The sequence below is a fragment of the Capra hircus genome, chromosome 16 (assembly GCF_001704415.2).
Source record: "Capra hircus breed San Clemente chromosome 16, ASM170441v1, whole genome shotgun sequence".
Taxonomy (NCBI): domain Eukaryota; kingdom Metazoa; phylum Chordata; class Mammalia; order Artiodactyla; family Bovidae; genus Capra; species Capra hircus.
In genome coordinates, this window is record NC_030823.1 from 79,014,508 (window position 1) to 79,028,565 (window position 14,058).

At 61.9% G+C, this 14,058-nt stretch overlaps 1 protein-coding gene across 3 annotated transcripts in view; it reads left to right on the forward strand.

The window, feature by feature from the left end:
• Positions 1-14,058, forward strand: part of NAV1 (neuron navigator 1) — an 82,367-nt gene that overhangs the window by 60,419 nt on the left and 7,890 nt on the right. For 2 of the 3 annotated variants that reach the window (XM_018060868.1, XM_018060870.1), the window contains 15 exons: positions 1,584-1,667; positions 1,791-1,902; positions 5,121-5,242; positions 5,853-5,861; positions 8,115-8,311; positions 8,424-8,613; positions 9,243-9,411; positions 9,682-9,779; positions 9,895-9,990; positions 10,198-10,357; positions 10,661-10,896; positions 11,416-11,570; positions 11,725-11,796; positions 12,171-12,367; positions 12,824-12,942. In XM_018060868.1, coding sequence (XP_017916357.1) covers positions 1,584-1,667; positions 1,791-1,902; positions 5,121-5,242; positions 5,853-5,861; positions 8,115-8,311; positions 8,424-8,613; positions 9,243-9,411; positions 9,682-9,779; positions 9,895-9,990; positions 10,198-10,357; positions 10,661-10,896; positions 11,416-11,570; positions 11,725-11,796; positions 12,171-12,367; positions 12,824-12,942 — 2,016 coding nt within the window. The remainder of the gene's footprint in view (positions 1-1,583; positions 1,668-1,790; positions 1,903-5,120; positions 5,243-5,852; positions 5,862-8,114; positions 8,312-8,423; positions 8,614-9,242; positions 9,412-9,681; positions 9,780-9,894; positions 9,991-10,197; positions 10,358-10,660; positions 10,897-11,415; positions 11,571-11,724; positions 11,797-12,170; positions 12,368-12,823; positions 12,943-14,058) is intronic. The other variant, XM_018060869.1, reaches the window with a different exon arrangement.

Genomic DNA, 14,058 nt, shown 5'->3' on the forward strand with positions numbered 1-14,058 from the left:
GTCTGGGCGTCCCCAGCATGTCCCGGCGGCCGCATCCTGCCCGCACCCCGGCTCCGTTTCTTCCCTTCCCCAGGCTCCCAGTGGTCAGTGTTTGCTCACCAGCTTGTCTGCAGCCCCTGGCAGGCTTTTCCCCACAGCTGGGACACAGAATAGTGAGAGAAACAAGACCCGTCTTTCTACTTGGCCTGCGCCCCACGCCCACCGAGGCCATCACACCGCAGACCCGGGGAGTCCCTGTCTGGGGTCCCCAGGGCCAGAGAGTAGGAGCGTGTCAGACCCGTTGGCCCTGCACCCCACCAGTTGCCTCACTCTCCGGGGCGGGGGCCGGGCTGGGTCCGGACAGTGGACTTGGAGGGCGACTCTCAGAGCAGGACGTGCCCCTGGCTGAGAGCCACCTCTCCTGGGGATCGGAGGCAGCCTGGCCCCGAGGGTCGGAGCCCTGCCCTCAGTGCGAGCCCCGACCCCAGCGCTCTGGAAGGCCCTCGGTCCCGATTTCAGACCCTGGGCCCTGTTCCTGGGCCTCCCCAGCTGCCCACGCTAGGCAGTCTGGACACCCTGCCCTGCCTCTCACCAGCCTTTCTCTGGGTTCCCAGCTGAGCTCTGGCCACTCCGGGCCACCTAGTGGGCGGGGACGATGGGGAGGCGGGCGGCAGCACCCCCCAAGGAGAGGGAGCCCAAGACCAAAGAGGCTGGTGTGGGCCCCAGGAGCCAGGGTCTGAAGGCCTCTCATGAGGGGACCCGTGTCCACAGATGGGTGGGAAGGAAGACACCAAGCAAGAGGGGCCCCGGGGCCGGGAAGACAGGAGTCCAGCACAGGGGCACTGCTCCCTGGATCCGAGAGGCCTCCAGACTCCTCGAGGGCAGGGGCGAACCCTGGGGTTGACTCCCAGGGAGGCAGACGCCAGGCGACAGGAAGCAGGGGTCGATAGGAAGCAGGGGTTGCAGGCCTCAGAGCTCTTCCAGGGGCGTCCCCCGCCCACCCCCAGCCCCCCTCCCCATCGCACTTGGCTTAGACGCCCCCCAAGGCTGGCCCTCTCCTCTGTGAGCTCCCACTTCCCGAGCCCCCCAGCTGGCAGAGCTGGAGCTCTGCCCTCCCGGCCTGACCCCCTCCTCTTTGCCTTGTGGGCCCCTCACCCCTCCCCGCCCTGCAGTCTTCTTGGGGAGCCCTCGCTCCCGTGGAGCAGGCCTGACACCTAGCGGCCAGACGCGGAATTGCTCCGAGGGCCTTGAGCTGGATCTGTCGGAGGACAGAGGGGGAACTGGAGCAGAGGCCCCGGGGCGCCTGGGTCCAGGCTGTTCTGGGGGGTGGCGGGCTCCGCGAGGAGTGACGCTGGGCAGAGTCAGGGCCCCAGAGGGGACGCCTCCCCGGGGGCGGGGACAGCCAGGCCTCCAGACGCCTCCAGAGACCTGCCAGACCGTGATGAGGCCTGTGCCCCAAGGCATGTCTTCAGGCCAGAGTGGGAAGCAAGGTTTAAGGGCTGCCAGGAGGCTGGTTGGCACTGGCCGTCCCTGAGACCCCAAGAGTCAGCCCAGCCGCCTCCCATGCCCCGGCACCTGAGGCATCCCATGCCCATCTGTTTCAGGCCAACCTGGTGGCGGCCTTTGAGCAGAGCCTGGTGAGCATGACCTGCCGCCTGCGGCACCTGGCCGAGACCGCCGAGGAGAAGGTGAGGCCTCCCCAGCCCCGGCGCGCACCCGTCCTGCCCTCCCTGTCAGGCCTGCAGAGCGCGGGCCCAGCCCGCAGAGCAGGAGCCCCAGCCCCACCTGACACCACTCCTGTTTCTCCCTAGGACACTGAGCTGCTGGACTTACGGGAAACCATAGACTTCCTGAAGAAGAAGAACTCTGAGGCGCAGGCTGTCATTCAAGGGGCCCTCAGTGCCTCAGAGGCCACGCCCAAAGGTAGGCCCTCTGGCCAGTGGCAGGACCGGGCTAGAAGGAGGGTTACTGCAGGGCTTCTCTGTCTCCAGAATGTGCCGGCAACTTCCAGAAGGCGAGGGTCCTGACAGTCAGTGAGGAGTGGCGGGGACATGGCCCCACCACCCGAGGGACTGAGGGAGACCAGGGCTCCTCTCCCTGGACCCCAAATGACTGCCACAGACAGTTGTTGAAATAGCACTCCAAGTTTCAAACTCCAGATACCCCTGCTGTGCAGCCCGGCAGTCACTCTCCTTGGAATTTCCCCAAAGGGGCAGAAATATCACGTCCCCACAAAAAGCTAGACGTGGGTGTTTACGGCAGCTTCATTCACAGTCGCCAAAACTCAGGAGCAACCCAGCTGTCCTGCATGGACAATTGTATGAATAAACGGTGCTGTGGCCAGACGATGAACCGTCACTCGGCACTGAGTGCTCTAGCCGCACGGTGACAGCGACGGAGGAAACGTCCGTTACTCAGTGACAGAGCCCGTCGGGAAAGGCTGTGTGTTCTGTGATGCCGACTGCAGGGCATTGTGGGAGAGACGAGACTCGGGGCAGTGAAGGTGGGAGTGGGGGTGCCCAGGCCGGGGCGCAGCATCCCTAGGGCCGTGACGGCACTCTGGAGGACGTGGGGACGGGGGCGCAGGTCCTTGTCCATCTGTCTGAACCCCCAGAAGGTGGCGCTGAGTGGCCCCCAGTGTAGGCTGTGGGCTCTGAGTGCTGCTGAGACGCCAGGGCGGCAGCGGCGTCTGCAGAAGACGCAGCATGCGGTGGGGGTGCCCATCGGGGGTCCCTGCACGTGGGGGCAGGAGGTGGGGCACCTCTGCACCCTCTCAGTCTTGCTGGGAACCTGAAGCTGCTCTGAAGAGCTAGCGCTTTCCCTTGACAACGTGTGTGCGTGCACAGACGTGTGTGTGACCCCCTTTGACGCTCACTTCGGTTCTCTGAGGGGAAAGAAGCTACCCTTCGAGTGAGATGGAGATCACGTGGTTCTCGGCGCTCAACGGAGAGGCCAGCCTTAGTTTTAAGTGATTCTGTGAGTTTGAAACATTTCAGAAAAGCAAGTGAGAGGGAAAGAGAACACGTTCGGCCGTCAGCAGGAGCAGCGCTGCCTCTTGCTGGCGTAGCACGTGTCCGTGCCTCCCGCCGTTTCTCCTGTCTTCTCTGCCCAGCTTGGCCACAGGCACAGCCAGCCTTTAGGAGCGTCTGCAGGACGCCAGGCCCCACTCTGATCGCTGTGCTTACATTGGCTCATCTAGTCGGGACAGCAGCCCTGCAAAGTGCACTCTGTAGTTCAGAGTAAGACGCGAGAAGGCAAGAGACTTGCTCGAACACAGCTCCTCAGCGACAGGTCGGGGCGCTGAGCCTAGTTCTCCGAGTAGCCTGACTCCTCAGATACGTTTGTGTGGGATCGATGCGTGCACCCTGCCCTTAGCTTTCGTGTGGTCCTCCTCCTCCTTGGTGACCCAGGTCCAGCTTGGCCAAGATTTCCAGGAGCCTTCAAAGAGCTAATGCCTAAAGCAGTGGTACCTAACTTTACCTGATTTGTAGACAATGCATGCATATGGCACAGAATTTTAAAGGCACAAAAGATTTCCCAACTTTTTCTTTGAAGACTGATTCTGAAGCATATCCTTTGCTCTTGAAAGTACTGTACAGCGTGCTTTAAAATCTTAAGTGGCAGCCTCGCAACTAGCTGGGTCTCCAGGTGTCTCGGCGAACGGTTGCTTTGCTGCCTTCCATTCTATTTTAAAATTGACAGATTGTGAATTAAATTGATCACAGAAGCAACGCGTGTTCTGGAGGAAAATGCAAACCAGGGGTTGGCAGACCATAGCTCATCTGGCTCACCACCTGCTTTTAAATAAAGCTTTACTGGCACACAGCCATGCTCACTAATGTACGTATCATCTGTGGCTGTTCTAATGCCACGTGGCACTGCTGAGCCGTTGTAAAAGCTCAAATGACCCCAGAGCCTGGAGCGTTTGCTCTCTGGCCTTTGCAGCAGAAGCTCACCAGGCCGCGGTGCGCAGGGCCTCCCTGCCCGTCTGTCCCCAGTTTCCTGTGAATCTGTAACCATTTCAAAATAAGGCTTTACAAATCCAGTCCTTGGACTTCCGAGGTGGTTCAGTGGTTAAGAATCCACGTGCCAATGCGCGGGGCGTGGGCCCCATCCCAGGCCCGGAAAGACCCCACAAGCCTCGGGGCAACTGAGCCACTGCTCCGCAACGAAGGACGCCCCCGCGGGGAGGAGCCTCTGCGGCAGGAGAGTGGCCCCGCCCCCGTGGGGAGGAGCCTCTGCGGCAGGAGAGTGGCCCCGCCCCCGCGGGGAGGAGCCTCTGCGGCAGGAGAGTGGCCCCGCCCCCGTGGGGAGGAGCCTCTGCGGCAGGAGAGTGGCCCCGCCCCCGCGGGGAGGAGCCTCTGCGGCAGGAGAGTGGCCCCGCCCGGCGCAGCTGGAGGGAGCCCGGAGGCAGCGGTGAAGACCCGCACAGCCAGAGGCAGCTGCATTAACATCTGGTCGCCCGGCGCCTCTGCTTGGACTCCGCTGCCCCTTACCTGTGCCCCACGGGCCCTGTGAAGGGCGCCAGCTCCGCACTGTACCCCAAACCCCAGCGCTCCCGCGCAGCCTTTGCAGCGGCTTCTCCACGTCCCACCTGAAGAGCTTCCGTTCTGCCAGCACTCAGAGGCTCTTTCCCTTAAGTAGGAGAAGAGAGCATTTTGGTGCCATTACAAACCTTTTCCAAGAGCTGAAGAGATTTTTCTGCTCATCAGATTAAAAGGGAAATTAAAGCCCTTTAGGGTTAAATGCAAGGCCCTTGCCTTGTGCGCCCCCCACCCTACCCAGTATTGGCAGCCAGTATTTCTGAAGCGAGTCCCGAGGGTGGCAGCCAGTACCTGGGGGACGGTGGAGGCCTGGGCTGCCCTTCATCCCCGCTGCTCGAACCGAGGTCTCTGGGTTCTGTGCTGGTCTTTCTCCTGTTAGCAGCTTCTTGAGAACAGGGATCGTTTTTTACTTGTTTGTTTATGTTGAAATATGATTGACACCCAACAAAAGCTTGTGGGAAGGATGCTCCCAACAAATGATGTAGACGAGGAGGTGGGTGCCTCCTCCCCTTCCTCCTGCAGCAAGCCCGGCCTCCAGCCTCACAGTATCGCCTTAAAGCCACCGGCTCTGTGTCCGCCCCTGTGCTTGGCCCCCAGAGCTCCGGATCAAGAGGCAGAACTCCTCCGACAGCATCTCAAGCCTCAACAGCATCACCAGCCACTCCAGCATCAGCAGCGGCAAGGAGGCCGATGCCAAGAAGAAGAAGAAGAAGAGCTGGGTAGGTGAAGGTCTGGGGGGAGCTGTGTGGGCCACCGGGGGGCACCCCACTGAAGCACAGGAGCTGACCTCCCTGAGCTTGCCACGCTAGTCCTGTCTGATGGGAGCCCCGGGTGGTGTCCACCCAGAGCAGGGTCTGCCCCCGCACCAGCCACCGCCTGCCGCCCCGCACACGTCTAGTGGGCAGCAGCAGCAGGAGGTCCTCAGAGGGACTGGCCTACCTGTGCCCACCCCTCCCGTGCTGTGGAGAGATGTTATGAGCAGAGCCACTCATCTGAGATGCTGCTGGAGAGAGATTCGTGGAACTTGCCAGATCACTCCAGAAGGAACATTGTACTGCCTGACTGGTCCAGAGAGAGACGTTCTAGCTGTTCGTGTCTCCCAGAAAACCCTAAGCTGACTTGGGATGCCCTTTCTGACATCACCATGCCCCCTGCTGCCCGTGTGAAGGAGGGGAGCCCCAGGGGCACACCCCCCCACCGGCCCCACCCAGTGAGCCTGTGCAGAGTGTGGTGTAGTCCAGACGGGCCGCTGTGTGAAATGAGTGATTTAAGTGTTGCTTCTTTTTTTTTCCTTCAAAATGCTGACTTAAAATCCCTATTTTTTTCCAGGTCTACGAGGTAAGACACTCATTCCTCCCCGTTCCTCTTTGCCTCTGCCATACCCTCCCCTTCTCCAGAGCAACCTCTTCCCCCTAAACAGAGACTCATGAGACTAACCATGACCACTTCCGCCAAGCCCCTAACCCTCCCTGCATGTCAATCCATGGCCAGCCCTGGAGGACAGAGGAGGGGTCTGGCTGGGGCAGTGGGAGGGAGCCACCCCATCCTGTCTCCCCTGGCGCCAGAGTCCACCTGCTGCGAAGGCAGCGAACAGGACGGTGCCGTCAGGCTGCCAGGACGGTGCGCCCTGGCCCCTCGCTCCCTCAAACCCCAGACGCCCCAGATGGAAGGCTCCAAGGGGGTGAGCGTTACCACGATTGTCAGAGGCCAGGTCAGCTTGGGTGTGGCCTGAAGATTTAGCTCTGGAGTAAAATGAACCAGAGAGAGGTGAGGGGTGGGACCTCAGATCACCCTCAAGCCTGAAGCCCTCCGAGCAGCCGTGGGGTTGACAAAGGGGTTTCGAGGATTAGGGTATAAACGTCGAAAAGAAACAGCGAGCCCTGACAAGCCAGACACACAAAGTCCACTCGGACCCTTTGCCAGCAGTGGCTGAGGACAGGAAACATGGAGTCTGTGATCTCAAAGAGCCTGGGGAACTGCCAGGGAGACAGAAGCAGCCCATATAAGACTGATGGCAACCCAGTGGTGTCGGAATGCTTGCTAATTCAGTGAGCGCGGCTCTGGGAGTTCACAGACGGCTGTTCCCCGGAGGCAGGCAGAGTGTCACAGCGGGGCAGAAGCCCCCTGGAGGTGGAATCGAGATGGGATCTGGGTGGACGGGGAGCGGTGCTTCCTGCGGATGCCGGTCAGAAGGGGGAGATTCAAGAAGAGGTTCTGCCCCCTAGAGCCTGCCTGAGGGTCCTGGGGGGAAAGGGCCAAGTGCAGGGTGACCACTGAAACCTGAGCCGTAGCTTGGCACTGCCCCGAGGTTGACTCCAGCCCCTCGAGACGCTCAGATCTGAGGAGTGCTCCCTTCCACACGCACGGCCTCCCTGGAGACGTCCTGAGACGTCCCTCAGGACCGAGCCCGGGTCTGTTTTGCTCCATCGTTTGATCCCAGTATCCCTCACCACATCGCACCGCACAGTCCCTCTGCCCAGCAGTTCTGCGTTGGAAACACTGTTCCCACTTAGGATCTCCACGGCCTTAAGAGGTGGCCCCTGCAGGTGGGGTCACAGCGAGCACACACGGTCTCCTGAGACGCTGGGCTAGAGACAGACGCAGGGGGCTCGCGCCCTAGTCCCAGGTCTCCGTCTCCACAGAGAACTGCCCAGAGAGGGCACAGCCCTGCACACACACTCCCCCCTCACACCCCCATCGAGCCAGATGGGTCTTGCTTATGTCCTTCCCGGTAGAGACCCCGACACACCCCTGCTGCACCACCACCACCCACAGCTGTCCCGAGCCCCAGGAGACACCTGGCAAGAGTCCTCGGATTTGCACTCTGCTCTCTTGCTGCCCCAGCGGCCTGGTTTGCTTTGACCCTCCTTACTCTCTGTCTCCGGCTGCAGCTCCATCTCCGTGTCCCTGCGTGTGTGCATGCTCAGTGGATGCATGTGACGGGCGTGGGACAGATCCCCGGTTCACCTCCCGTATCCCTAACACCCAGCTCACCAGCACCCAAGACCAAGCCAGTTCCCCCTGCACACTTGGAGGAGATGCTGGGAAGCTCCCCTAATTCTGGCACACTTGAGTGCACATGGTCGAAAGCACTTGTACCCTGCAATGTGCTGAGTGCGGGCGGCAGTAAAGGAGCTTAGTTCACTCCCATCTTTTGATTTCACAGAATCGTGTTGTCTGTATCTGCTGGGTAGGCTCTGATCTGACTGATAAGCCCAGCTCAGAGGTGGGTCCTGAGGCCCAAATGAGCCAGGCTGCAGGCTGAGCAGTGGCTGATCTGAAAAAAGCAGGGTGGGGTCACCAGGAGGTACACCCCGTGCCCCTGGGTGTCCCCTCTGTCCCTTCACAGCAGGGTGCCCCCAAGGGGGAGAAAAAACCCAGGACGTTCCCACGTGCAGCAAGTCCTAGCCACTCAGCCTGAGTTCCTAGGCAAGCCTCCCACCCTTGTGCCACAAGGCCAGAGACGCCTTCCTGAGGGCGTGCCCACTGCCGCACATCCCTTCCTCCGGCCTGTGTCTCAGAAGCCCCCTCCCGCCTCCCCATCTCCAGGGCCTAGCCTCACAGCACTCTCCCCAATCTGCTTTGTTTTAGCTCCGAAGCTCCTTCAACAAAGCCTTCAGTATAAAGAAGGGGCCCAAGTCAGCCTCCTCCTATTCTGACATCGAGGAGATCGCCACGCCCGACTCTTCCGCCCCCTCGTCCCCCAAACTGCAGCACGTGTCCACCGAGACTGCCTCACCCTCCATCAAGTCTTCCACCTCGTCTTCTGCGGGCACCGACCCCCCCGAGTAAGTTTTCCCGGGCCGCCCCCCACTGTAGCCCCCTCCCCAGGCCGCGGGACCGCTGGCGGCCGCCCGCGGGCTCAGGGTCTAACGCCCAGTGCTCCACGCCTCCTTCCAGGGGCCCTGCTCCCCCGGTCCCCCACGCCCGGCTGTTCCATGGCAGCGAGGAGGAGCCGGAGAAGAAGGAGGTGTCCGAGCTGCGCTCGGAGCTGTGGGAGAAGGAGATGAAGCTCACAGACATCCGCCTGGAAGCCCTCAACTCAGCCCACCAGCTGGACCAGCTGCGCGAGACTATGCACAACATGCAGGTCTGTCCTGGGCGGGGCGGGGCCGCAGGGCCAGGCGGGGCCGGACGGGATGCGGGGAGAGGCGGGGCTGCGGGGGCGGGGCCGCAGGGCCAGGCGGGGCCGGACGGGATGCGGGGAGGGGCGGGGCTGCGGGGGCGGGGCCGCAGGGCCAGGCGGGCCGGACGGGATGCGGGATGGAGCGCAGGACGGGGATGCGGGGAGGGGCGGGGCTGCGGGGGCGGGGCCGCAGGGCCAGGCGGGGCTGCGGGATGGAGCGCAGGACGGGGATGCGGGGAGGGGCGGGGCCGCAGGGCCAGGCGGGGCTGGACGGGATGCGGGGATGGGATGCGGCGATTGGCTGCGGGATGGAGCGCAGGACGGAGATGCGGGGAGGGGCGGGGCTGCGGGGGCGGGGCCGCAGGGCCAGGCGGGGCCGGACGGGATGCGGGGATTGGCTGCGGGATGGAGCGCAGGACGGGGATGCGGGGAGGGGCGGGGCTTCGGGATGGAGCGCAGGACCGGGATGCGGGGAGGGGCGGGGCTGCAGGATGGGACGCGACTTGGATTCTTGGCTGCGAGAGGGATGCAGCGCGGGGCGGGTCTGCAGGACCCGGCGGCCGAGGCTCCAGACCCGCCCGTTCTTGCCACAGTTGGAGGTGGACCTGCTGAAAGCAGAGAACGACCGGCTGAAGGTGGCCCCAGGCCCCTCGGCGGGCTCCGCTCCTGGGCAGATCCCGGGATCGTCGGCTCTACCCTCCCCTCGCCGCTCCTTGGGCCTGGCGCTCACCCATTCCTTCAGCCCAAGCCTCGCAGACACAGGTACCTGTTGGGGCGAAGGCCCTGGGCGGGTGAAAAGAAGGAAAGGGTTCCCCCCTCACTCACTCTGGTGCGGCTTCCTGGGGTCAGAGAGGTGCGAGTGCTGCTGAGACACCAAGGGTCGCTGTGGTCCTGAAACCCTGAGCGCTGTTTGGGCTTGGACTCCTGGTGCTTCTTTAGGGTAGATGCAGACTTTGTGGGAAGGCAGTGGCGGGAAGGTGCAGGATAGTCTGGGGTGCCTCCCAAACCAGCATTCCTGTTCCCCGCCTCCAGACCTGTCCCCCATGGACGGCATCAGCACCTGTGGTCCAAAGGAGGAGGTGACTCTCCGGGTGGTGGTGAGGCTGCCCCCCCAGCACATCATCAAAGGGGTAAGGGACTTGGGGACCGTGACACTGTCGTTTCCACTCGGGAAGCCTTGGCTCTGAGGACCCCTGAGCCCAGTGTATGTACGCGGCTCCTGAGCCGCCCACTTTGGCCTCACAGGACTTGAAGCAGCAGGAGTTCTTCCTGGGGTGCAGCAAGGTCAGTGGGCAGGTTGACTGGAAGCTGCTGGACGGCGCTGTTTTCCAGGTGTTCAAGGTAAGAGGCGCAGGAGCTCGGGGGCCGCCGGTCCTCTGAGAACACGGGGGCCCGGGCCTCGGAGGCTCCGTGCAGAAGCCCCCAGGAGACAGGCAGCTCCTCCCCTTCCTCGTGGACTGCTGTGCCCTGTGCCGCTGCTCGTCCTGCGCTGTCGCTCTCCTCTGCGTCCCTCTCGAGCACCTCTTTTCTGCCCTCCCTTCCCGTCAGGACTACATATCTAAGATGGACCCAGCCTCCACGCTGGGACTGAGCACTGAGTCCATCCACGGCTACAGTGTCAGCCACGTGAAGCGGCTCCTGGACGCGGAGCCCCCAGAGCTGCCCCCCTGCCGCCGAGGGGTTAACAACATAGCGGTCTCCCTCAAAGGTCAGTCCCAGACCCTGGGTGCAGGGCTGTGGGATGGGGGGACTGCCAGGCGGTCCATCGTGTATTCCTGGAGCAGGAACTGGCTGAGGGGCTGCAGGGTGGAGGTCGCCATGAGACTCAAGATAGGCTCTCCTGCTCCAGACTCGTCCCAGGAAATGTGTTGTTCACAGGATGTTTCTGCCCCGCCTGGGCTTCCCCTCCACCCGCCCCCATAGCACACGGCCTGCCCTGTGTGCCCAGAGCCAGCCCAGGGGGTCCTGCTGGGCGCAGGGGCGCCGGCTCACGCGGGCAGGCGCGTTGCAGGCCTCAGGGAGAAGTGCGTGGACAGCCTGGTGTTCGAGACGCTCATCCCGAAGCCCATGATGCAGCACTACATCGGCCTGCTGCTCAAGCACCGGCGGCTCGTCCTCTCGGGCCCCAGCGGCACGGGCAAGACCTACCTGACCAACCGGCTGGCCGAGTACCTGGTGGAGCGCTCCGGCCGCGAGGTCACCGAGGGCATCGTCAGCACCTTCAACATGCACCAGCAGTCCTGCAAGGTGGCCGTGGCCCCTCCGTCCACCTCCGCCCCGACCCCCCTGCTCCACGGCCCTCCCCGCCCCCCGCGCAGCCCCACTCCAGGCTCCTCCCTCCCCGGGGCGCTCTGCCCACCTTGTCAGTCTCTCTTTCTCCGCCTCCCCTCAGCCTCTCTTTCTGGGACGGCTCTCTGACCGCGGCCTGGCTTCCTTTAGGGGAGCCCTCGGAACTGCCGCTCGCTGTGCTGGTCCCTGCGTGCCGTGCCCCCAGGGAGGCATGGCCATCGCGGGGGGCTCCCAGCGCAGATCCTGTGCACCGTGATTAAGACAAGTGTGTTCCCCAGCCACGAGGGGTTCAGGGGCCACTGCTGATCGGGCTGGGGTGGCGGGCTTCTGCAGTCACCGGTCCAGGCGCACCTCCCAGGAGCCAAGGCCCCCTCCCGGGATCCAGAACCAGCCCAGCTCCTCCGAAACCCTCCTCTGCTAGGCTGGTCCGGGGGCTCGCTGCTCCTGAGTGCTGACCGCCTGCTTCTTTCATTTCAGGACCTGCAGCTGTATCTCTCCAACCTGGCCAATCAGATAGACCGGGAAACAGGAATTGGGGACGTCCCCCTGGTGATCCTATTGGATGACCTGAGTGAGGCAGGCTCCATCAGTGAGCTGGTCAATGGGGCCCTGACCTGCAAGTATCACAAATGGTGAGCTGGAGTCAGGACCAGACTCACCACAGCGGGCAGAAGGGAGCCCAGTTCACCCCAAGCTGTGAGCGTTCCATGGGGTGGGGGGTAGCACATGGCAGAAATCGAGTGTTCAGACAGGTCTAACAGGTCTTCTTCCTCTGTCTTCCCGCAGTCCCTATATTATTGGTACCACTAATCAACCAGTAAAAATGACGCCCAATCACGGCTTGCACCTGAGCTTCAGGTAAGACCTATGGCCCGAGTCTGTAAACCGGTTCAGTCCAGGATCTGGCCGCAGGGACAGTGGGAGGAGAGGAGCAGCGGCACCCTGTGGGCTGGGAGAGGAGGCGTGTGCCGTGTCGGTGCCGAGGGAGATGGGCCCGTGACACAGGAAGAGGGCAGCCTCTGCCCACACACCCCTCGTCCAGGCCAGTGGGGTCCGATGGTCACCTGAGGGGGTCACTGATCTGAGTGCCCGCTCTGCCTCGGCCCTGAGTTCAGCAGACCCGCAGGCATCATTGGGAGGCAGGCAGCTCGGGTTGGGTGGGAGCGAAGTCGACCTGCCCTCGTGCAGTGCCCCCCCACCGCCCCCCCGACCCTCTGCGTCCCTGGCCACAGGATGCTGACCTTCTCCAACAATGTGGAGCCCGCCAACGGCTTCCTGGTTCGCTACCTGAGGAGGAAGCTGGTGGAGTCGGACAGCGACGTCAACGCCAACAGGGAGGAGCTGCTGCGGGTGCTGGACTGGGTGCCCAAGCTGTGGTACCACCTGCACACCTTCCTGGAGAAGCATAGCACCTCGGACTTCCTCATCGGTGCGGCCTGCGCCTCGCCGGGCGGGGCTGGCGTGGGCCCCTTTCCCTCCCGCGTCTTCAGCGTGCGCAGGGCTCACTGGCCCCACGCCTGCAGCCTTAGGGCCGCGGGTCACTGAGTAAGCACCCAGTGTGGTGCCCCTGCCTGCGTCAGCTGTCAGAGCTCAGACCTCACCCACACTCCCCAGACTCGCTGAGAAGATGCAGGGGAGGTGTTAGGGGAGCTTAATGCTGCCTCTGGCTCCCCCGCCTCCCGTCCACCCGGAGAAGCATCGTTCCTGAGGCTGCCCCAGGCTGTCAGCTCCCACTGTCTTGACCACGATCGCAGTTCAGCCCCGCCCTGTGCCTCTCTCACCCTCTAGTTCCAAGGCCTTCTGCCTGGTATTAGGGAGTCAGCGGGGCAGACGGCCAGGGAGAGTGAGGTTCTAGGCCGTCTCCCCGGCCCTCTTCTCTTGCCAGGTCCCTGCTTCTTTCTGTCTTGCCCCATCGGCATCGAGGATTTCCGGACCTGGTTCATCGACCTGTGGAACAATTCCATCATCCCCTACCTACAGGAAGGGGCCAAGGACGGCATCAAGGTGAGCCCACCCCGGACCCTGCTCAACCGAGGCCAGGCTGGCCCACCTCACAGAGTGGAGACAGAGTCAGATACACGGCCACTGAGATTTTTAGGGTCTCCTAACAGGCCGGGCGAGGCATTGTACAGACCATACTGCTTTCCTGCCTATGGCCAGCGCCCAGCAAGCGGCTAAACGGCCACGGACCTGGGGCTTTGTGTCCAGGCCTAGGCCTCTTGAGTCTCCTCCAAATGCAAACCACTCCCTAGGGATTTGGGCAGATAGAGACACAGCTGAGTTAGGAATTAAGTAAGACCCTATCATAGTTTTAGCTCATCACTAATCACTGACCAAGACGTCCTTTTGGTCAAGCTGCTTTTTGGCCTTTTAACTGCTCGCGTGTAGGAAAGGAGGCAGCATGAATCTGCTCTGTTTTGAAGCAAATGAAAAATGTGCGGAAACGTTCGTAAAAGTGAGAATGAGAACCTTATGCAGAAGACAGCTGTCACTTTTAAAGACCTCCTCCGCTTTCTCACCCGTAAGTCAGGGCACACTCACCACGGGTCCACAGTGACGTGGTGACTGGACCAGTGGCCGTGTTTTATCCAGAGTCGCGTGCCAGTGTGACACGCACCATCTGATGCTGTGGGACAGTTCTGGAGATGCAGTGTCACCATTTTCGTTTAATTTCGCGTTAACAGTTTTCTAACTTAAACCATTTTTACACAGATGATATCTCCTTTCACCAAAGCCCAAATTTCTTTCAAAAGGTATTATTACCGAACTGAAATTTCTTACTTGGAAAGTAAAACTGCAGGGTCATATGACTTGTGGGGTCCATGTCAAGTTTTAATACAGTTTGCCAAGTTATTCTCCAAGATGGCCTCGGAACTCCCCGTCGGCCCCGTGGTTAAGACTCCGCCTTGCAGCGCCTGGGGTGCAGACTCAGTCTCTGGGTGGGGGCTAAGGGCCCACATGCCGTGTGCTGTGGCCAAAACTAAAAAAAAGAAAACAAGATGGCTTCTACCAATCTATGCCAACTTATTTTATTTCCCATTTTGGAAAACTCAAAATCCTACAGGAATCCAAACCTCATGGCTTTACGTTTGAGGAAGTACAGACACTTCAGGGGGCTTC